The sequence below is a fragment of the Macaca thibetana genome, chromosome 8 (genome assembly GCF_024542745.1).
Source record: "Macaca thibetana thibetana isolate TM-01 chromosome 8, ASM2454274v1, whole genome shotgun sequence".
Lineage (NCBI taxonomy): Eukaryota > Metazoa > Chordata > Mammalia > Primates > Cercopithecidae > Macaca > Macaca thibetana.
Genome location: NC_065585.1, coordinates 96,978,951 through 97,002,974, shown reverse-complemented (window position 1 = coordinate 97,002,974; position 24,024 = coordinate 96,978,951). Strand labels below are relative to the sequence as shown.

Genomic DNA, 24,024 nt, shown 5'->3' with positions numbered 1-24,024 from the left:
TTTACAAATGAAATATGGTTCAATAGGTGTCACTTGTTAAGAAGATAAATTTGTTATTTTACTTTTAAAAATAGACATGTGATCTCACTATGTTGCCCTCTTGGTCTTTAACTCCTGGGCTCAAGGAGTTCAAGCAATCTTCCTGCCTTGGCCTCCCAGTGTGCCTGGACATTAATGTTTATTTTAAATGCCATAACGCATTTAACCCGCATTTATCAGAACAAACTAGGCAAGTAGTATAATAAACTATTTTGTAAGATGAATATTTTGCTCTTTAAACTGCTTAAAAGAGATACACACTACTTTTGGAAAAAAACTTTATTAAACACTCAAGAGTATACTTCTCAAAATCACAGAAGAGTTTCCAAATACAAGTGTTAGAAGGAGAAAACAACAACAAAAAGCTAAAAGCCAATCAGAAACAGTTCAGGTGTGCAGAGGACTGCAGGGGGGACAGGGACTGCACATGGGAAGGAGCCACTTTTGTATTCCATAATTTGATCTTGTGCTAGAATGCATGCTTTTTTTTCCTCCAAATGAGGAATTCATTTCAAATAGGAATTTCTTTTATTCTCCTGGAACTAAAATGCTTAGTGCTATCCCTAACATCAACCATGGGATTTTTGAAGTTATCCCAAATTTGCAATGCATAAAGCACTTTTACGTATCTTCCAGTTGTAGATCGGAATAGCAAAAGTGAATGCTATGACCAAAATTTTTACCCTCCTAAATAAAGACGTTTCCTTCTAGAGAGCAAATCTACCGTAAAATGTCAAAACTAAAAGAGAATAAAATGAAAGGAAAAAACCTAGAAAAATATCCTAAAATATCAAATGCAGTCATTTCTAAATATAAGCCATAATTAGAGCTTTACCTATTGTTCTTATTGTTCCTATGCTGCTTCTACAATGTTACATCAACTATACTTAGCTTTACTCTCCCAAAATCTTGGCCATGAAGCCTTCTGAGTGTGCTTTCCAATGTGCCAGAACCAGAGGGCATTCCAAGGTTTCTCACATTTCCTGTTTATGGAGACAGCTGTTTCACTAACTTGCAGCACTTGTAAATGCTTTGAAAGCTGATCACATACTATATTCTTGACTTAATACTTTGGTAAGCCTGGCTATGTATCTTTCTATAAACCTCACCTAACCTTTGATGTTACTATAACCTTATCTTTGACTTAACCCATATACATTTACTCATAATCTTGATTTAAACTCATGCTATAAAACTGTAGCACGAAAGGGATTTCTCTTTAGTGCTTCAGGAAAATCAGCTCATGGATTACTGCCAACCAAAGTATAGTAGATTCTTTAAACAATGTAACACCTCCTATCTGCAGACTCCCACAGACCTCACATCCAGGGCTCCCATCCTTCCCAGGTTCTGCCAAGGATGTTGGGGTCTGTTGCCTGGTCAATCAAGCACTTCACTTGAGTTTCTTCTGAAAGCCCACCCTCTGGTTCTCGGGCACGAATGTTGTGATCTTTGCTTCCTCGTGCCACAGCCACATAGTCTCTGAAAGCAGGCGCCTTCTCGTGACCCAGTAGCAGCTCATCACTGGAAAAAGAACAAACAGAAAACACAAAGCATGTGTTATTTTCCTTTGTTGCCCGCATTCCTAGTGATCCTATCCAAACACATTCCCCATGTCATCACTCACAGAGTCTTTTCTGTGGCTTATAACCTTTCAGTAAAAGACTGGATCTGTAGGAAAACAGAACAAGAATTATGCTGCTCAAGTTTTTGTGTGAATGTAAGCCTTCACTTCTCCTGAATGAATTCCTAGGATTCACCTAGGAGTGCCATTGCTGGGTTCACAATGATAACTCTATGTTTAACTTTGTGAAGAACTGCCACCTTCCCACAGCAGATGCACCCTTTCCCACTCCCACCAGCAGAGTATGAGGAGTCCACCTTCTCTACATCCTCAACATTTGTTAGATTCCTTTTTTTTTAATTAAAAAAAAAAAAAGAAAGTTTTAAAAATTTTTGGTAGAGACAGGGTCTTGCTATATTGCCCAGGCTAGACTTGAACTCCTGGGATCTAGTTATCCTCCTGCCTTGGCCTCCCAAAGTGCTGGGATTACAGGTATGAGCCACTGCATTAGCCCCATTTTAAAATTATAGCCATCTGGCAAGGCGTGGTGGCTCACCCGAGGTCAGGAGTTCAAGACCAGCCTGGCCAACATGGCGAAACCCCATTTCTACTAAAAATACAAAAATTACCAGGTGTGGTAGCATGCACCTGTAATTCCAGTTACTCAGGAGGCTGGGACAGGAGGATTACTTGAACCCAGGAGGTGGAGGTTGCAGTGAGCCTGGGTGACAGAGCAAGACTTTGTCTCAAAAATTAATTAATTAAACAATAGCCATCTTAGCAGGTGTGAGGTAGTATCTCACTTGGATTTCTCTGATGACTAGTGATGCTGAGCATTTTTTCATGCGCTTATTGGCCATTTGTATATTTTCATTAGAGAAATGTTAGTTCAAGTCTTTTGATCTTTTTTTTTTGAGACAGGGTCTTGCTCTGTCACCCAGGCCGGAGTGCAATGGCGCGATCTCGGCTCACTGCAACCTCTGCCTCCTGGGTTCAAGTGATCCTCCTGCCTCAGCCTCCCTAGTAGCTGAGATTACAGGCGTGAGCCACTGAGCCCAGCCCTGACCATTTTTAATTGTCGATCTACTATTAGGCTCTAAGAGTTTTAAAATGTATTCTAGATACAAGTCCCTTATCAGATATATGACTTGCAAATATTTTATCCCATTCTAAAGGCTGAAACACTTTCCTGATAGCACTCTGTGAAGCACAAAATTGTTTAATTTTGATGAAGTCCAATGTATGTATTTGTTTCTTCCTTGTGCTTTCAGTGTCATACCTAAAAAATGGCAAGTATCACAACAAAATCCAAGGTCAGGATGATTTACTCCTATTCCTATTTTTTTTTTTTTAAGACAGAGTCTCGCTTTGTCGCCCAGGCTGGAGTACAGTGGCGCCATCTTGGCTCACTGCAACCTCCACCTCCCGGGGTTCAAGTCATTGTCCTGCCTCAGCCTTCCTAATAGCTGGGATTACAGGTGCGCATCACCATGCCCAGCTAATTTTTGTATTTTCAGTAGAGACGGGGTTTCACCTTGATGGCCAGGGTGGTCTCGAACTCCTGACCTCAAGTGATCCACTCGCCTTGGCCTCCCCAAAGTGTTGGGATTAGAGGCGTAAGTCACCACGCCCAGCTGATTTACTCCTACTACTAAGTGTTTTATAGTTTTGACTCTTGCATTTAGCTCTTTGATCCATTCTGAATTAATTTTTCCACATGGTGTGAAACAGGGACCTAACTTCATTCTTTTGCCAGTGCTATTTGTTGGAAAGGTCACTGAATGGTCTTGGCACCCTTGTCAAAAATAAGTTGACCATAGACTGCCACTATTACTTAATTCTAAAGTCCAACTTTTTTCCTTCCTGTGAATCATCTCCATAAATTTATATTTGCTTTAGACCTCAACAAGAAAAAATTTTAAAGCTAACCTAAAAGCCAACTCAAATTGGAGTCTCATCTAACAAGTCCACACCGTGCTTTTCATACCTAGATACTATGTCCATCAGGGTCAAATGCCCTAAAAAGGACAAAAGCAAATTTAAAACCTAAGTCTCCTCATGCATATAACAATATTCTGGCCTAAGAGCACACCTTCTGTTTCTCCAATTGGCACCACTGTTCCAGGGACTGAGTGTAAGCCTGAAGCCATACGTCACAGTTGCAGGCCTCGCCCTGGCTTTCAGGAAGTCAGCCTCTCTAAGCCCTGCTTTCCTCCTCAATGAAAGCAGAGAAGTCATGCTAACAGAATATCAAGTGCTCAGCACTTTGTACATATGTTGGTTCCTCGAGAAACAGTAGCATGTTGGTAGTCCGTTAGTTTTTTCCACATATAAAAATCTTACCAAGTAATGACTGCTGGATTGGCACCTGCTAACTTTCTCTTAGCGTAACATATTTTCTGTCGGGGATACCAATTTTTTTCAGCAACATTTATTTCTTGAATCCATGATCCTCCTTTTTTCAGCATTTTCTGTTCAAAATTCTAAAAGAAAAGAATATGATTTTCCCGGCTGATGATAATGGTACATACAATCATGTCCAAACAGATTAAATCCAGTAATGATCTTAAACAAACATCTATAACCAGGAGCAGCCTTGCTGTATTGTCTACAGCTACAAAGCTGTTCATACAGACTCCATGGTGCACACATCACGAGACAAAGGGCCTCAGCAGGCCCCTTATTTCTCCAAATAAAGGTTTTGCCTCTTAACTTTTTTTTTTTTTTTTGAGGCAGAGTTTCGCTCTTGTCGCCCAGGCTGGAGTGCAGTGGCGTGATCTTGGCTCACTGCAACCTCTGCCTCCCAGTTTCAAGCCATTCTCCTGCCTTAGCCTCCCAAGGAACGGGGATTATAGGCGTGCGTTACCACACCAAGCTAATTTCTGTATTTTTAGTAGAGACAGGGTTTCACCATGTTGGCCAGGCTGGTCTCCAACTCCTGACCTCAGGTGATCCTCCCGTCTCTGCCTCCCAAAGTTTTGGGATTATAGGCATGAACCACTGGGCCCGGCCTCTGGTTTTCAAGCCAGACAATCCTAAATACTAATTTTGAGAAATGCTGTACAAAATAATGTAAATATTTTCATCAACATGACTCAATGCACTTCCATCATACACGGGAGATACCAGCTCGATCACAGGGACACTGTCACAAAAGTGAAAAGTGCACATGAAACAAAACCTACTTTCCAGTCAAAGGAAGGCTCCTTGACAAACACATCCATGGTGTTGGTGAGCAGGCCAGGGTCTGAGCGGAAGGCCCGGAGCGCGTGTACCATGACGCTGTACATAAGGCCCATTTCTTTCATTGGTAACATCAGATTGATAAACTGGCGAGTTAGCCGAAAAGGCATCAACTCAGGGACTGGCAGAAACTAAACAAGAAAAAAAGGCAAGCAGCAGAATATGTAAGCCAGAACTCTCAAAGTACCGAGCACAAACGGCAGCAACCTCTCATAGTTACTGTTCACATTTAGTAACAATATAGACTCTGCTTCCCTTGAAATCAGCTACACAGATGTGAGTTCCTACACTCAGGAGTAACCACCTTAGCTTGCATTATCCCTCAGCGCAAAACCCACGTGCGCAGGATACAGGCTGCAGATATTGAGAAGGATGGATCCAAACATTCAGAGGTTAACCAGAGAAAAGATCTGTATCACATTTTTTACCAGACATTTTTATTATGGGGCTTCCTAAAACTTCCTTAGAGTCTTCCTTTGACCTGCGAACACATTTGATTCCCGGTTCTGATGATATCATTGATCACCATGACTTCTGTGACCTGACTGAACAAGGCTGAACGAAGTGATTATCCCTTTCTGCAATCAATGACCATGACAAAACGAACCTAATATGTTGTTTTTCCTTAAAAACTGTCTATTTCTGGAGGGTGTTGAAAGTCCTATGATGACTCTCGCCTCGCCCAGGATCATGAGAGCACAGCAAGCGCACCTGTGTAGCGGATCCAAATGCATGCCCAAAGTCGATCCCAATCATGCCGCCAGTCTCCATGGCCACCATAAAGTTGTTCAGATGTCTGTCTCCAATCCCGAGGATCCAGTGGCTGATGCATATCAGAGCATGAGAGCTGGCAAAGTGGGAGCGGAGTGCCAGGAAAGCCTCGGGGCTTGTACTCATCCTCACAAAGGCCCGCCTGCAAGAGAGACACAGCTGTGCGGCTGCTGTGATCCTGCTAAGGGTGAGGGCAGAAGGGTACTTACTTTAAGAGATCGGCAGGCACTTTACTTTCTCGTTTTCTAAAAGAGGTGATTGTTTCAGTACGATTAGCTCCCCTATGATTTAATAATAGAAACATCTAATTAGAAAAAATTCTCTGACTTAAAATATAAATTTTAAAACTTTTTGTTTATACTGAGACTCAAATATCAAATAACCTTGATGATCTCTCTGAGGCAAAGCTTTCTAAGAATCAAAAGAAAACATGCAATTCGCAGAAGAACAAACTAACTAATACAAAGGAAAATCAAAACCAAACTTACTTATACATTAGCATGTAAGCTCCAACATCATGTTTTCCTGACATTTTTGTCAGCCAATCTCTATATTCACACAGCGGTGCCTTGGGATCACTAGTAAGTGAGAAAAGGGGAATCGGAATTAGGAAGATTTTAGCATTATGTGATTTCAAAGACAAAGATCACCAAGAAGTCACTGAAAAATAGCAAAGCAGCAGGAAAAAATATGACTTTTAACCATATTCAATATTAATACTGAACCCACATTACTCTGGATCTTGAATTTCAATATACCATTATTCATGCTTAATTACTCCTAAAGAAATCCAAGCTATTGCCTACGAAAAATTTAGGTACAAAACCATTAAATACAATAAATTTCCCACTGACATAGAGAGGAGTAAGATGAACTAAACATAATTGTTTATTAACCAGGCATGCAATTCTGCAACTTTGACCTAGAAAGAACCATAACAAGAGGGCCACAGCACAACAGGCAGCTGCTGGAAGCCTCGGGCCATGTCACTACCACAGCCAAAAAGCCCACACAGTTTTGCTAAAGATGGATTATGTCTGTTTTTATCCTTATTTAGACCACTTCCACTTCTTTTTCTTTTTTTTTTTTTTTTTTGAGATGAAGTCTCGCTCTGTCGCCAGGCGAGTGCAGTGGTGCGATCTCGGCCCACTGTAACCTCCGCCTCCTGGATTCAAGCGATTCTCCTGCCTCAGCTTCCTGACTAGATGGGATTACAGGCAAATGCCACCACGTCCAGCTAATTTTTGTATTTTCAGTAGAGACGGGTTTTCACCATGTTGGCCAGGCTGGTCTTGAATGCCTGACCTCGTGATCTGCCCACCTCAGCCTCCCAAAGTGCTGGAATTACAGGCGTGAGCCACCACGCCCGGTCACTTTTTCTTTCTTTTGAGACTCTGTCGCCCAGGCTGGAGTGCAGCGGTGCAATCTCAGCTTGCTGCAACCTCCACCTCCTGGGTTCAAGCAATTCTCATGCCTCAGCCTCCTAAGTGGCTGGGATTACAGGCGCCCGCCAATACGCCCAGCTAATTTTTGTATTTTCAGTAGAGACAGGGTTTCGCCATCTTGACCAGACTGGTCTTGAGTTCCTGACGTCAGGCGATCCGCCCACCTCGGCCTCCCAAAGTGCTGGGATTACAGGCGTAAGCTGCTGCGCCTGGCCAGTGCCACATCTTTTTTCATATTTCCAACATGTAGATATACACACAATCCATAGTAAATATGAGAAAATATTTTTTCTTTTTCTTCCAATAACCTTCTGCACTCCTATGAGAAAGTATTTTCTTAAATGACAATGGATGCTTAAGTGAACTTGAAAAGCTGTTTTCAGTGTTTCCTAGGAAAAAGGCAGCACCTGGGCAGTGGGAAACAATGTTATATACATATGTTCAGGTACTTTTGTAAGGAAAGCTTTAACAAGTTTTCCCAATAAAATCTAAAGACAGAACAGCTTCATGTGTGACTTAGCAATTCAATCACTTCAGGTGAAATAAATCTTTTCTAAGTTGCTACTAAAGTTAACTTTAAAAGTAGTCCCCTCCATCTTAAAATTCTCTCCTCCTAGTTTAAAGTGAGATGAAAATTCTTAGGTTATAAAACCGTAGGTTGGGCGCAGTAGCTCAGGCCTGTAATCCCAGTACTTTAGAAGGCCAAGGAGGGCAGATCATGAGGTCAAGTGATCAAGATCATCCTGGCCAACATGGTGAAAACCCATCTCTACTAAATACAAAAATTAGCTGGGCATGGTGGCGCACGCCTGTAATCCCAGCTACTCGGGAGGCTGAGGCAGGAGAATTGCTGGAACCCGGGAGGCGGAGATTGCAGTAAGCCGAGGTCACACCACCACACTCCAGTCTGGCGACAGAGACACTGTCTCAAAAAAACAAAACACTGTAACATGCTGAATTAAGAAAAAAAATAGCAAGAATTTTAATAATGGGTACTGGAAGTGCCCTGTAAAAAGGCAGTTGGAAATTATTTACATAATTCCATTATGTAAGGTGCTTTCAATTCTCCTGGTACCTATATCAACCCTGTGTGGTTCCACGCTACCATCCCGTCCCACAAATGCAGACAGGTACCACAGGAAAGGCGACACTTGCTTGGCACCTGCATTGTCAGGCAGAGGCTCAGTGCCAGGGCCAGATCTGAATTTGTGAGACTCCAGGAAGCATGCTCATCAGTTGCCCCATATTCCAGGGAAAGTAGAAACAATTCTAAGCAAAGGACTCAAATGTCTGGAACTAAAAGTTGGTGAACACTGCCCTGTAGAGTAATTATCACCTGGGAATATGAGTTTGATAAGAATATGTTTGATATTTTCAGAAATCTTTCCTGACTGAAGGGAACACTGCTCCTATTTAAAAACTTTTTAGGAAAGAATCAGAGGACATCAAAGAGAAAGAGGCCCTGAAGCTGTTCCTTCATCCTACAGCTTCGTCACCCAAACCTGTCAACTTTGGTTGTCAAAATCTGTCAACCCTCAAAATGTTTCTCACGTTGTCCTTATTTTTTTTTACAAAAACAAAAAGGAAATAAAAAAAACTTGTGGTTAATATACATGTTAATTGTAGAAAACTTGGAAAATAGAGAAAAGGATAAAGAAAAATAAAAAAGCATCCATATCATGACTAGTAATCCCAGCTACTCCACTTTACAGGCTAAGTGACACAGGACAGGTTACTTGACCTTTCTGGGCCTCAGCTTCCTCATCTGTATAGCAGTGATAATAATACTCACTTACCTTGTAGGTTGTTGGTGAGAAGTAAATTGGTTCATACACGTTAAAAATTGAGAACAGTGCCTATCCCACAGAAAATGTTTTACTACATGTTATCTGCTAATTTTATTATTATTTCCTTCAACAATTTTTCTTCCCCCCACCCAAAGTTAACATATATTTTGTATTATGGTAAAATATCTGCAACTACTGGTTAGCAGCCAGCACTCCATTTGGTTTATTGACCCAGCCAGCAGACTGCGGGGCAGGCAGTGTGGGCTCTCGAGCGCGCCTGTCACGGCCCCGACCTGCCACTGGAGAAGTGAGGGGAGGCGACTGCTGGGGGAGCAGGGCGTGTGGCCGCCCTTACCTCAGGTAAGCCGCCTTCTCCTCTTGGGACATGGTGTTCAAAAGAAGGTCCTTCAAGGTAACAGTATTTTCAAGCCACTCAATTAATCCTAACCTGAAAGGGAGAATAAAAGGTTAACGAGTAAACCCAAACTGCTCTTTCTTCACTAGAAAAACAGTCCCGTGGACGCCAAGCAATGTGCAGCAGCCTACTGGCTGGGAGCAGCCTGGCAGTTACCTGGAAGTCATGGGCACCACGCTGTAGGTCCTCAGCTGCAGGGCCCTCTGGCTGCAGGCGGAGTCTTGGGCCAGGATCCCATTCATGACCTGGAAGAGCTGCTCCACACGCTGGTCCTGCCGCAGGTCCTCGCCACCCTTCACCAGGAAAGGGTGCTCCCTCTCATTGTGGCCACGGATGATGATGCGCTTGGGCCTTCGCATAGACGCCATGACTGTCACCTTCAAAAATCAGAATGTCACCTCAGGGCACAGGCTAGTGACGTGTCAAACTCAGAGGGAAAAGCCACACTGGCTGTGAGCATTCCTCCGCGGGGCTGCCCTCTGAAGACAGTGCCAAAGAAGAGCAGAGCGTTCAGGCCAGCAACGAAATTCCTGCTACCTGCTTGTGCCTGACTACTGTGCCTGCAGAAATGTTGTATTCCTGGTTATAAATACTTGCTTATGAATGTGGATACCCTTAGCAAGCAGCAACAGCCAACATGCAAACTTTCTACAGTGGTAAGCTAATGCTACACATATTTTATAGTGGATACTCACACACAGCTTACTCTTTGAGTTTATGGTATCTTAAATAGAATTGTTGTTCAAACACTGGAGACATTATATTAAGAAACTCAGGGCCGGGAGTGGTGGCTCATGCCTGCAATCTCAGCACTTTGGGAGGATGGGGCGGGTAGATCACCTGAGGTCAGGAGTTCGAGACCAGTCTGGTCAACATGGTGAAACCCTGTCTCTACTAAAAATACAAAAATTAGCCAGTTGTGGTGGCGCACACTTGTATCCCAGCTACTAGGGAGGCTGAGACATGGAGAATCGCCTGAACCCAGGGTGTGGAGGTTGCAATGAGCTGAGAATGCACCACTGCACTCTAGCCTGGGTGACAGAGTGAGACTCTTGTCTCAAACAAAGAAGAAAAAAAAAAGGCCAGGCGCACTGTTTCACACCTGTAATCCCAGCACTTTGGGGAGGCAGAGGTGGATGGATCACGAGGTCAGGAGTTCAAGACCAGCCTGGTCAACATGGTGAAATCCTGTCTCTACTAAAAACTCAAAAAACAGCTGGGCGTGATGGCACACGCCTGTAATCCCAGCTACTTGGGAAGCTGAGGCAGGAGAATCATTTGAACCCGGGAGGCAGAGGTTGCAGTGAGCCGAGATTGCACCATTACACTCCAGCCCAAGCAACAGGGCAAGACTCCATCTCAGTAAATACGTTAAACTCGATATATCTGTGATCAACATGGGCTGTTGTCTCTTATTTACTAAAGGCAAACAGATCATTCTCGTATCTGAAGAACGTTCATCAGGACAGGGACTGGGTCACACACCCTCACACCTACCCGCTCATCAAACCCGGCGATTCGCACGTGGTACTCTGGCAACGGCTTTCCCCTACCGTCATACTGACCTAAAACAAACCAGAGCCTTGCTTAGGAACAGCTTGTTAGACAACTGCCTGTATTTTAAAACATGCCTCTTGATCTACTTTTTAAAAAGCCAATCTAACATAAAACTTTTTACTGAAAAGTTTTCATTTAAAGGAAACTGACTTTTAAAAAATGTTATTTCTTGGCCAGGCACAGCGGCTTACTCCTGTAATCCCAGCACTTTGGAGGGCCGAGGCGGGTGGATCATGAGGTCAGGAGATAGAGACCATCCTGGTTTACATGGTGAAACCCCGTCTCTACTTAAAATACAAAAAATTAGCCGGGCATGGTGGCAGCGCCTGTAGTCCCAGCTACTCGGGAGGCTGAGGCAGGAGAATGGTGTGAACTCAGGAGGCACAGCTTGCAGTGAGCCGAGATTGCGCCACTACACTCCAGCCTGGGCGACACGGCAAGACTCCAACTCAAAAAAAAAAAAAAAAAAGTTATTTCTCAATTTGACTGATTATGGAACTTAGCGCTCTATTCTAATAGCATGGACAAATCCTAAATAGAAAAATGATGCATTGACTAGAACACTGCATATTCTCAAGGCCAATCAAGCTGCACATGACAAGGCTTACATTTAAATGTTTTTCTTGAATTGAACCATATGCAACTGCACAGTCATTATTAATGACAAAGAAAAGTGTTTCTCCAAATATATTTTTTCTTATACCCACTGAAATGAGAACATGAATAACCAGATTAAAACTTTTTTCTCCTCTGGCAAATTTGGGGTGAAGAAAATGGAACTTACACAGGTTTCCTCTGAAAAAGTCACGCCTTGAAATCTGGCCAATTTGCTGTGCATCTCTAACCCTAATATTATTATCATTTTTCCTGCAGGTCAGTGACTTATCATTAACTTGTCACTTTAAATGGAACTGTGTACACATCCCAGGAAGTAATCTGCGTCTATACCTGTATTATATTTCTGAAGAAAAGTTATTCAGGAGCAAAGTATGAAATGAATATGTTCAGAGGAAATCTATGATTGCTGTTTACCATTATTACCAAATGAAAATCTGAACATTTGTCAGAATCAGAAATATAAGAACTATAATCTCATTAAACATTTAGTAATGTGTGCTCATTCATAATTATGGATTTTCCTAATGATGAAAAATTTGGTGAATTTTAAAATTCCTTAAAAAAAGAGATAACTGTCAATATCCCAGTATCACTATTCCAGAAACCACAAGTTATTACAGTGCTGTGCTCCTGACAGTACAGTTTTGTCACCCCTGGAGGTTAACTCACCAGGAATCTCCAGCTCATTTCTCAGGAACTCCACTTTGAAGTCGCTCATCCAGGGCGAACATTCTTTCAGATTCCCAGGGGGTTTTGAGTCTTTGTTCATTTTCAAAAGTAGCATGTTGGTAATGTCATTGAAGTCACTGAGCTTCATTCTCAGTAGCTTAGAACCTCCTTTCCCAAAATGTTTATCAAATTCTTTTCCAAAAGTCTGAAATTAATAAGAATTTACTATAAAGACTGATGTTTAGTTTGGACTGTGGAAAGGGCTCTAAGCTTATAAGTGTAATGAATGGAGTGCGCAATGATATATGTTTCTTCTCTGCTTTTAAGATGTATAGTCTTGGTTGGGCATGGTGGCTCATGCCTGTAATCCCAGCACTTTGGGAATCCAAGGTAGTAGCATTACTTGAGCCAAGGAGTTCGAGACCAACCTGGGCAACAAACATTAGCCAGGTGTGATGGCACGTGCATGTAGTTCCATCTACTCAGGAGGCTGAAGCGGGAGGATCGCTATTGAGCCCAGGAGTCTGAAGTGTCAGTGAACTATGATCATGCCACTGCACTACAGCCTAGGTGTCCGAGTGAGACTTTGTTTCTAAAAAAAAAAAATTACAGTTTTGCTTTCCTTGAATATTTCAATACTCTAAAACATCCAGAGTTTGCCTTTTGTTTCCTGTGTTCCATTATAAGTGACATGGTTAATGCCTGTAATTCCAGCACTTTGGGAGGTCGAGGCAGGTGGATCACTTGAGCTCAGGAGTTCAAGATGAGCCTGGCCAACGTTGTGAAACCCCGTCTCCACTTAAAATACAAAAAATTAGCCAGGTGTGGTGGCTCATGCCTGTAATCCCAGCTACTCAGGAGGCTGAGGCAGGAGAATCGCTTGAACCCGGGAGGCAGAGGTTGCAGTGAGCCGAGATCGTGCCACTGCACTCCAGCCTGGGTCACAGAGTGAGACTCCGTCTCAAATAAATAAATAAATTAATTAAATAAATGACATGGTTAACCGGGCGAGGTGGCTCACACCTGTAATCCCAGCACTTTGGGAAGCTGAGGGGCGCAGATCACGTCAGGAGCTCGAGACCACCCTGGCCAATATGGTGAAACCCCGTATCCACTAAAAATAAAAAAAATTAGCTAGGTGCGGTAGCATGCGCCTGTAGTCCCAGCTACTCGAGAGACTGAGGCAGAAGAATCGCTTGAATCCGGGAGGCGGAGGTTGCAGTGAGCTGAGATCATGCCACCACACTGTAGCCTGGGCGACAGATCAAGACTCGGTCTCAAAAACAAAAAACATGGTTAGTAGTGACTTTTAGTTAATAAATCCTAATAAGGGCTTTAAAAACTTGGTGAAGTCATTTAACTTCTGTGCACTCATTGTCTAGTTACTGTTCTACATCATTATGATGACACAAATAACTAAGAACAAAGTTAAAAACAATAAAATAAAGGAAGTAGTTCACTAGAAAGAAATGGCTTATAATTTTTGATACCAACTGAAGAGAAAAATTTAAGAATGCCACTTTCTTTAATAAGAGTCTTTCAAGTTATTATTTTGGGTAATAAACCAGAAAAAATATTATTTAAATAATCTTTTATTTTTATTTTTATTTTTTGAGACAGTCTTGTTCTGTCACCCAGGCTGGAGTGCGGTGGCGCTATCTCGGCTCGCTACGACCTCCACCTCCCAGTTCAAGTCATTCTCTTGCCTCACCCTCCCAAGTAGCTGGGACTACAGGCGTGCACCACCATGCCCAGCTAAGTTTTGTATTTTTAGTAGAGACAGGTTTCACCATGTTGGCCAGACTGGTCTCGAACTCCTGACCCTGTGATCCGTCTGCTTCGGCCTCCCAAAGTGTTGGGATTACAGGCGTGAGCCACCGCGCCCAGCAGATATGTTTATTCCTAAAAGCAATTATTATAAGTACTCTACCTTGGAACATATTAATTATCTCTTTGCATTAGCCTCTACTTAGATATTTATTTGAATTATAATTCTGATATCAAATAAAAAATAAATCTCAAGAGCATTACTAGCAGTTACTCAACAGTTGTCATGATTTACCTGATCATCTCTAATTAGAAATGTTCTTACCAAATTTATAACTAATGTCACAACATAAATCTGGTGTAAATGAAACGTGCTCTATTTTAAGACAATCCACTATAGGAAAATTGACATATATAAAACAGATTTCTTCTTTGATCTACTGATGTGGATGAAAAAAGTAGAAACAATGTTCAATTCTTAGAATACATGGAAAGATTAGCTATTTCCAAACATAATCAGCATTATCCTTTCTGAAAGGCATAATGCCCTTAAGGATCCTCTAAAGTGATATTTGAGGCACTTTATTTTGGTAGATTATTCTTTGAAAGAATGTAAGTTATTTTTGATTTGGTACAAGGTGGAAAGTTCTGGATAAATTTTCTAAGGTACTAGAAATAAAACTCCAAACACATCTCCTGCCTGAAAGGAACAAAGGAGGCCTCTGTGCACCCTGCAGGCTTGGGCAGGATCAGGTGCTGCTGCAGGGGGAAGAACTGTGCTGCCCATGGATAGCCCTGCAAGGCAGTCTCAGGGCTTCCAGCAACAAAGTGGCCATGAATTCCGAGACAAGAGACAACGTGCAGACTGGCTGCCCAGACTGGCTGAGGCAGCAGTATGCTGGGGGCAGACTAGGCCAAAGGCTGTGTAGAGGCGGTGCTGCTAATGGGTATGGGTTTCTTTTTGTGGCGATGAAAATGTGCTAAAATTGATATGGTGATGATTTCATGACTCTGTGAATATACGTAAAACTGCTTTAAATGGATGACTTAAGGGCCATGTGAATTATATCGTAATAAAGCAGTTATTTAAAAAAGGATAAAGCTCTTCCTTTGCACTATACACAGTGGAACTTGAGAACTCTGGCAACAAGAGTTCCAAGACTTATCTAAGCCCTTAAATTTCTTGAGGTTTAATGAATAAAAGTAATTTTGACAAAAACTAGAAAGAAAAGTCAGTATGACCCAGGCTAAGCAGAGAGAATGTAAAGTAAGGTGTTTTAGGTGAGAGAGGAAGAACACTCGACTCTTCTGGAGATCACAGTTGGGGGAGGGTTGGGAAAGGCTCTGAAGGAGAAATGATGCTGCTGCCAAGCCCTAAGGGCAAGTCTCCAGATGGAGGAGGGAGAGAAGGAGCCAAGCAGGCTGCAAAGGTGTGGCAACTGGGCTGACTGCAGTCTACTTGCTCCATCATTCCCATCAAATGATGGTGTGTTTTCCTTCCAACTCCAGCATCCTCTGAAAGATCTCACACTTACCACACTTGTCCTAGGCACAGCTCTTGGTAAGCAGTTTTGTCACACAACCCCTTTGTATTTGGGGACTGGATCCTGAGCACCCAGAACTGTGCCCCGAACTAAGTGCTTGAAAATACTTATCAGCTTATTTAACACAAGCCATCTGAAGAACTGGAAATACCAATCTAGATGTAACTTTCAGATCTAAAAATCTGAGCATGAACAACATGTAATGAAACTCTGAGGTTTTACCTACTAACCCACATGCTACCAGCCAACCTAAAAATATGTTATCAGTGTGTCACAGAAAGCATGAGATCTAAAGCATTCAACAGACGTTTTAAATCCAGAACTGTTAAATCATTAAATGTAAATATTGACTGTCACAATGATTCTGCTATCATAAAGGCAGGCTGTGCCAGTCCATACCTGAATAAACTTCCTTCTAAAGGCCCCCAGGCCTGGAGCTTTTGGGTCACCCAACGCTGCATACATTCTTTCATACATTTTTTCAATGTTTTTTTTATTTACAGGGGTTTTTGCTAGTTCAGCTCTTACATCATTGCTCCAATCCTGTTGGGGAGTGGGGGTGGGGAAGGTAAGAAAAAAATCAAATTAGATTGCAATTAAGTTTTACCCAAGTTCTATGTTTTATGTGCCAGAAGCTGTTCTATCATTACCTTAAAGAGCAGTTCAGGATTAGAGAGCTGATCTAAGGCGTTAATAAAATCTTGAATCACTCCTCCTTGATCCAACTTACTTTTAATCCTATTTAAAAAAATTTTACAAAGTTTAGGTAATCAAGTACCTTCCAAAAATCAATATATATTTTATATATTATACATATATAAAACAATGTATTTTATATATTATACATATATAAAATGTATGTTATATATAACTAAATATAATTTATACATATCATATATATAGATATATAACCAACTATAGTAATTTAAAATTCCATCTAATGTTAAAATGAAGCAAGAAGCATCTATTTAATCAAGAGATGAGGTTCTTAAAAACCAATTAATCCGATCCTACTCAAACTATTCCAAAAAACAACGGAGGAGGGAATACGTCCAAACTCATTCTACAAGGACAGTATTATCCTGATACCAAAACCAGACAAAGACATATCAAATAAAAGGAAAACTACAGGGCAATATCCCTGATGAACATTAATGCAAAAATACTCAACAAAATACTTGCAAACCAAATTCAACAGCACATTAAAAAGATTATTCATCATGACCAAGTGAGATCTATTCTAGAGATACAAGGATAGATCAACATACACAAATCAATCGTATCAACACAACAGAATAAAGGACAAAAACCACTGATCATTTTAACTGATGCTGAAAAAGCATTTGAAAAATGCAACATCCCTTCATGATAAAAAAAAAAAAAATCTCAAAAAACTAAGTATAGAAGGAACATACCTCAACACAATAAAAGCCATATACGACACACTCATAGCTGGTGTCATACTGAACAGTGAAAAACTGAAAACCCTTTTCTAAGATCTTGAACACGTTAAGGATGCCCACTGTTATTCCACATACTACTGGGAGTCTTAGCTAGAGCAAGTTGACAAGAGAAAGAAATAAAGCGTATCTATATTAGAAAGGAAGAAGTCAAATTATCCTTGCTTGCAGATGATATGATCTCATATTTGGAGACATCTAAAGACTCCACCACAAAACCATCAGAACTGATAAATTCAGTAAAGTTGCAGATACAAAAATCAATACACAAAAATCAGTAGCATTTCTATATGCCAGCAGTAAACAATCTGAAACAGAAATCATAAAAGTAATTCTATTTACAACAGCCACAAATAAAAGAAAATACTTAGGAATAAACTTAGCCAAAGAAGTGAAAGATCTCTACAATGAAAACTGTAAAACACCGATGAAAGAAATTGAAGAGGACTCAAAGAAATGCAAAGTTACCTCATGTTCATGGATGGGAAGAATCAATACTGTTAAATCTGTCCACACTACCCAAAGCAATCTACAGAGTCAACACAATCCTTATCAAAATACCAATGACATTCTTCACATAGAAAAAATAATCCTAAAATTTGTATGGAACCACAAAAGACCCAGAATAGCCAAAGCCACCCTGAGTAAAAAAGAATAAAACTGGCACAATCACATTATCTAACTTCAAATTATATTACAGAGCTATAGTAACCCAAATAGCATAGCACTGGCATAAAAACAGACACATAAGTCAATGGAATAGAACAGAGAACCCAGAAATAAATTTACACAGCTGCAGTGAACCAATTTTTTGACAAATGTGCCAAAAACATACATCAGGCAAAGGACAGTCTCCAATAAATGGTCCTGGGAAAACTGGGTATCCATATGCAGAATAATGAAACTAGACCCCTATCTCTCACCACATACAAAAATCAAATCCAAACGGATTAAAGACTGAAATCTAAGATCTCAACCTATAAAACTACAAAAACAAAAACAGGAAACTCTCCAGGACACTGGTCTGGGCACAAAGATTTCTTGAGTAAATACCCCACAGGCACATGCAACCAAAGCAAAAATGGACAAACAGGAGGATCACATCAAGTCTAAAAGCTTCTGCACAGCAAAGGAAACAATAAAGAGAAGAGACAACCCACAGAATGGGAGAAAACGTTTGCAAACTACCCATCCAACAAGGAATTAATAACCAAAATATGGCCGGGCACGGTGGCTCACGTTTGTAATTTCAGCACTTTGGGAGGCCAAGGTGGGTGGATCACAAGGTCAGGCATTCAAGACCAGCCTGGCGCTGTCGCTACTAAAAATACAAAAATTCGTGGGGCATGGTGGTGCTTGCCTGTAATCCCAGCTACTCAGGAGGCTGAGGCAGGAGAATCGCTTGAACCCGGGAGGCGCAGGGTGCAGTGAGCAGAGATTGCCCCACTGCACTCTACCCTGGGCAACAGAGCAATACACTGTCTCAAAAACAAACAAACAAACAAACAACCAAAATCTATAACAAGCTCAAACAACTCAACAGGAAAAAAATCTAATCTCATTTTTAAATGGGGCAAAAGATCTGAATAGACATTTCTCTAAAGAAAACATATAAATGGCAAACAGGTATATAAAAACATGCTCAACATCAATGAACATCAGAGAAATGCAAATCAAAACCACAACAAGGTATCATCTCACCCCCAGCAATAACGAATGCTGGCAAGGATGTGGAGAGAGGACCCCCATATACTATTGGTGGGAATGTAAACTAATACAACCACTATGAAGAACACTATGGAAATTCCTTAAAAAAACTGCAACTAGAAGTACCATATAATCTAGAAATCCCACTGCTGGATATATACCCAAAATAAAGGATTATCAGTATGATATCTGCACTCCCATGTTTATTGCAGCACTATTCACAACGGCCAAAATTTGGAAGCAACCTAAGTGCCCATCAACAGACAAATGGATGAAGAAAATGCAGTACATACATGCAGCAGAGTATTATTTAGCCATAAAAAAGAATGAGATCCTGTCACTTGAAACAACATGGTGGAACTGAAGGACATTATATTATGTGAAATAAGTCAGGCACAGACAGACAAACTTCACATGTTCTTACTCATTTGTGGAAGCTAAAAATTAAAACAACTGAACTCATGGGGAGGGGAGGAGAGGTGGAAAGTGGGGATGGTTAGCAGGTACAAAAATATAGTTAGGAAAAACAGGATCTAGTATTTGGTGGCACAACAGGATGACTACAGTAAATTTTTATTGTACATTTAAAAATAACTAAAAGAGTATAACTGGAATGTTTATAACACAAAGAAATGATAAATGCTTGAAGTGATGGATACTCCACTTACCCTGATGTGATTGTTACACACTGAATGCCTGTATTGAAATATCCCATGTACCCCATAAACACAGACACCTACTATGTACCCATAAAAATTAAAACTTAAAATTAAAAAAAGAGCTGCTCTTAGATAAAAGCCAATCTTGCAACTGATGTTGACATTTTGACATATATAACTAGACATATATAGTTTCTGAAGTTACGTTATGAAAGAGAAGATCACTTTTTTAAAAAACAGGGTCTCACTATGTTGCCCAGGTTGGACAGCAGTGGCAACTAACAAGTTCAGTCACAGCTCACTGCAGCCTTGAATTCCTGGACTCAAGCAATTCTCCCACCTCAGTCTCCTAAGTAGTTGGAAGTACAGTCATGCACCACCATGCTTAGCTTATTTTTACTTTAATATTTTAGAGATGAGATCTCACTATGTTGCCAAGGCTGGTCATGAACTCTTGGCCTCAAGTGATTCTTCCACCTCAGCCTCCCAAGTAGCTGGTATTATAGGCACGAGCCATCATGCCCAGCGAGGTCACTTTATTGACACACTGTCTTTCACATCTTTTTCACTTCTTTCATTTTTCAAGACAACAGTTGTCTGTTCAGAGAAATGGTATGGTGGGCAGGGCCTCAGCAGGGCAGGGGTGTGTTCACAGACAAGCCACCCACTAACCAGAACAGAAGCTGGGCCTCAGCCGGGCATGGTGGCACACGCCTCTAATCCTAGCACTTTGGGAGGCCAAGGCGGGCGGATCACTTGAGGTCAGGAGTTTGAGACCAGCCTGGCCAACGTGGCAAAACCCTGTCTCTAGTAAAAATACAAAAATTAGCTGGGCATGGTGGCACACGCTTGTAATCCCAGCTACTCGGGAGGCTGAGGCAGGGAGAACTGCTTAAACCTGGGAGGCTGAGGTTGCAGCTGAGATTGCACTACACTAGGTGACACAGCAATACTCCGTCTCAAAAAAATAAATAAAATAAAATAAAATTAAATTAAATTAAAAAAAAAAAAAGAGGCTGGCACTTTTCTTCATCTTGTCAAAATCAATACATTCAAAATAATGAGGCAGATCCGCTCATAATTAAAAACAAACAAACAAACAAACCCCAACACCTCATGATGGAGAATGCCACTAAAACACTACACATTTTGTGTACAAAGCATCCCTGAAAGAGTCGTGCACTATTGCTTACTCATCATCAGTCTCAACTCATAAATCCATTTAAGAGTGGACAGGATGGAATAGGAACAGCTCCTGTCTCCAGCTACCAGCGTGAGCGACAAAGAAGACGAGCGACACAGAAGACGGGTGATTTCTGCATTTTCAACTGAGGTACTGGGTTCATCTCACTAGGGAGTGCTGGACAATCGGTGCTGGTCAGCTGCTGCAGCCCGACCAGAGAGAGAGGAAGCAGGGCAAGGCATCGCCTCACCTGGGAAGTGCAAGGGGGAAGGGAATCCCTTTTCCTAGCCAGGGGAACTGAGACACACAACACCTGGAAAATCGGGTAACTCCCACCCTAATACTGCACTTTACCAAGGGTCTTAGCAAACGGCACACCAGGAGATTATATCCCACACCTGGCTGGGAGGGTCCCACGCCCATGGAGCCTCCCTCATTGCTAGCACAGCAGTCTGCGATCTAACTGCAAGGCAGCAGCGAGACTGGGGGAGGGGTGCCCGCCATTGCTGAGGCTTAAGTAGGTAAACAAAGCCACTGGGAAGCTCAAACTGGGTGGAGCCCACAGCAGCTCAAGGAGGCCTGCCTGTCTCTGCAGACTCCACCTCTGGGGACAGGGCACAGCTAAACCCAAAAAAAAGCAGCAGAAACCTCTGCAGACGCAAACGACTCTGACAGCTTTGAAGAGAGCAGTGGATCTCCCAACACGGAAGTTGAGATCTGAGAATGGACAGACTGCCTGCTCAAGTGGGTCCCTGACCCCTGAGTAGCCTAACTGGGAGACATCCCCCACTAGGGGCAGACTGACACCCCACACCTCACATGGAGGGGTACACCCCTGAGACCAAGCTTCCAAAGCAAGAATCAGACAGGTACACTTGCTGTTCAGCAATATTCTATCTTCTGCAGCCTCTGCTGCTGATACCCAGGCAAACAGGGTCTGGAGTGGACCTCAAGCAATCTCTAACAGACCTATAGCTGAGGGTCCTGACTGTTAGAAGGAAAACTAACAAACAGGAAGGACACCCACACCAAAACCCCATCAGTACATCACCATCATCAAAGACCAGAGGCAGATAAAACCACAGAGATGGGGAAAAAGCAGGGCAGAAAAGCTGGAAATTCAAAAAATAAGAGCACATCTCCCCCTCCAAAGGAACGCAGCTCTTCGCCAGCAACGGATCAAAGCTGGACAGAGAATGACTTTGACGAGTTGAGAGAAGAAGGCTTCAGCCCCACAAACTTCTCAGAGCTAAGGAGGAATTACGTACCCAGTGCAAAGAAACTAAAAATCTTGAAAAAAGAATGGAAGAATGGATAGCTAGAATAATCAATGCAGAGAAGGCCATAAACGAACTGACAGAGATAAAAACCATGACATGAGAAATGCGTGACAAATGCACAAGCTTCAGTAACCGACTCGATCAACTGGAAGAAAGAGTACCAGCGATTGAGGATCAAATGAATGAAATGAAGCAAGAGGAGAAGTCTAAAGAAAAAAGAGGAAAAAAGAAATGAACAAAGCCTTCAAGAAGTATGGGATTATGTGAAAAGACCAAATCTGTGTCTGATTGGTGTGCCTGAAAGTGAGGGGGAAAATGGAACCAAGTTGGAAAACACTCTTCAGGATATCATCCAGGAGAACTTCCCCAACCTAGTAAGGCAGGCCAACATTCAAATTCGGGAAATACAGAGAACGCCACAAAGATACTCCTCGAGAAGAGCAACTCCAAAACACACAATTGTCAGATTCACCAAAGTTGAAATGAAGGAAAAAATGTTAAGGGCAGCCAGAGAGAAATGTCGGGTTACCCACAAAGGGAAGACCATCAGACTAACAACAGATCTCTGGGCAGAAATTCTACAAGCCAGAAGAGAGTGGGGGCCAATATTCAACATTCTTAAAGAAAAGAATTTTAAACCCAAAATTTCATATCCAGCCAAACTAAGTATCATAAGTGAAGGAGAAATAAAATCCTTTACAGATAAGCAAATGCTTAGAGATTTTGTCACCACCAGGCCTGCCTTACAAGAGACCCTGAAGGAAGCACTCAACATGGAAAGGAACAACCGGTACCAGCCATTGCAAAAACATGCCAAAATGTAAAGACCATCGAGGCTAGGAAGAAACTGCATCAACTAATGAGCAAAATAACCAGTTAATATCATAATGGCAGGATCAAGTTCACACATAACAATATTAACCTTAAAGGTAAATGGACTAAATAGTCCAATTAAAAGACACAGACTGGCAAACTGGATAAAGAGTCAAGACCCATCAGTTTGCTGTATTCAGGAGACCCATCTCATATGCAGAGATACACATAGGCTCAAAATAAAGGGATGGAGGAAGATTTACCAAGCAAATGGAAAACAAAAAAAAGCAGGGGTTGCAATCCTAGTCTCTGATAAAACAGACTTTAAACCATCAAAGATCAAAAGAGACAAAGAAGGCCATTAAATAATGGTAAAGGGATCAATTCAACAGGAAGAGCTAACTATCCTAAATATATATGCACAATACAGGAGCACCCAGATTCACAAAGCAAGTCCTTAGAGACTTACAAAGAGACTTGGACTCCCATACAATAATAATGGGAGACTTCAACACCCTACTGTCAACATTAGACAGATCAATGAGACAGAAAGTTCACAAGGATATCCAAGAATTAAACTCATCTCTGCAACAAGCGGACCTAATAGATATCTACAGAACTCTCCACCCCAAATCAACAGAATATACATTCTTCTCAGCACCACATCACACTTATTCCAAAATTGACCATATAATTGGAAGTAAAGCACTCCTCAGCAAATGTACAAGAACAGAAATTATAACAAACTGTCTCTCAGACCACAGTGCAATCAAACTAGAACTCAGGACTAAGAAACTCAATCAAAACCGCTCAACTACATGGAAACTGAATAACCTGCTCCTGAATGACTACTGGGTACATAACGAAATGAAGGCAGAAATAAAGATGTTCTTTGAAACCAATGAGAACAAAGATACAACATACCAGAATCTCTGGGACACATTTAAAGCAGTGTGTACAGGGAAATTTATAGCACTAAATGCCCACAAGAGAAAGCAGGAAAGATCTAAAATTGACACTCTAACATCACAATTAAAAGAACTAGAGAAGCAAGAGCAAACACATTCAAAAGCTAGCAGAAGGCAAGAAATAACTAAGATCAGAGCAGAACTGAAGGAGATAGAAACACAAAAAACCCTCCAAAAAAAATCAATGAATCCAGGAGTTGGTTTTTTGAAAAGATCAACAAAATTGATAGACTGCTAGCAAGACTAATAAAGAAGAGAAGAGAGAAGAATCAAATAGATGCAATAAAAAATGATAAAGGGGGTATCACCACCAACCCCACAGAAATACAAACTACCATCAGAGAATACTATAAACACCTCTACATAAATAAACTAGAAAATCTAGAAGAAGGTTAATTTCCTGGACACTTACACTCTCCCAAAACTAAACCAGGAAGAACTTGAATCCCTGAATAGACCAATAGCAGGCTCTGAAATGGAGGCAATAATTAATAGCCTACCAACCAAAAAAAGTCCAGGACCAGATGGATTCACA

The 24,024-nt window shown here is 41.5% G+C and overlaps 1 protein-coding gene across 4 annotated transcripts in view; it reads right to left on the bottom strand.

Annotated features, from left to right (window-relative positions):
- Window positions 1-303: 303 nt before the first annotated feature.
- The window catches only part of PRKDC (protein kinase, DNA-activated, catalytic subunit), a 189,509-nt gene continuing 165,788 nt past the window's right edge, over window positions 304-24,024 (bottom strand). For 2 of the 4 annotated variants that reach the window (XM_050800346.1, XM_050800347.1), the window contains exons 75-86: window positions 16,070-16,157; window positions 15,819-15,962; window positions 12,109-12,313; window positions 10,762-10,829; window positions 9,421-9,641; window positions 9,205-9,297; window positions 6,106-6,195; window positions 5,827-5,898; window positions 5,558-5,759; window positions 4,789-4,977; window positions 3,947-4,086; window positions 304-1,563 (exon numbers count right to left, since the gene is read on the bottom strand). In XM_050800346.1, the coding sequence (XP_050656303.1) occupies window positions 1,359-1,563; window positions 3,947-4,086; window positions 4,789-4,977; window positions 5,558-5,759; window positions 5,827-5,898; window positions 6,106-6,195; window positions 9,205-9,297; window positions 9,421-9,641; window positions 10,762-10,829; window positions 12,109-12,313; window positions 15,819-15,962; window positions 16,070-16,157 (1,717 nt within the window). In that variant the 3' untranslated portion in view covers window positions 304-1,358. The remainder of the gene's footprint in view (window positions 1,564-3,946; window positions 4,087-4,788; window positions 4,978-5,557; window positions 5,760-5,826; window positions 5,899-6,105; window positions 6,196-9,204; window positions 9,298-9,420; window positions 9,642-10,761; window positions 10,830-12,108; window positions 12,314-15,818; window positions 15,963-16,069; window positions 16,158-24,024) is intronic. The other 2 variants (XM_050800348.1, XM_050800349.1) reach the window with 1 other exon arrangement.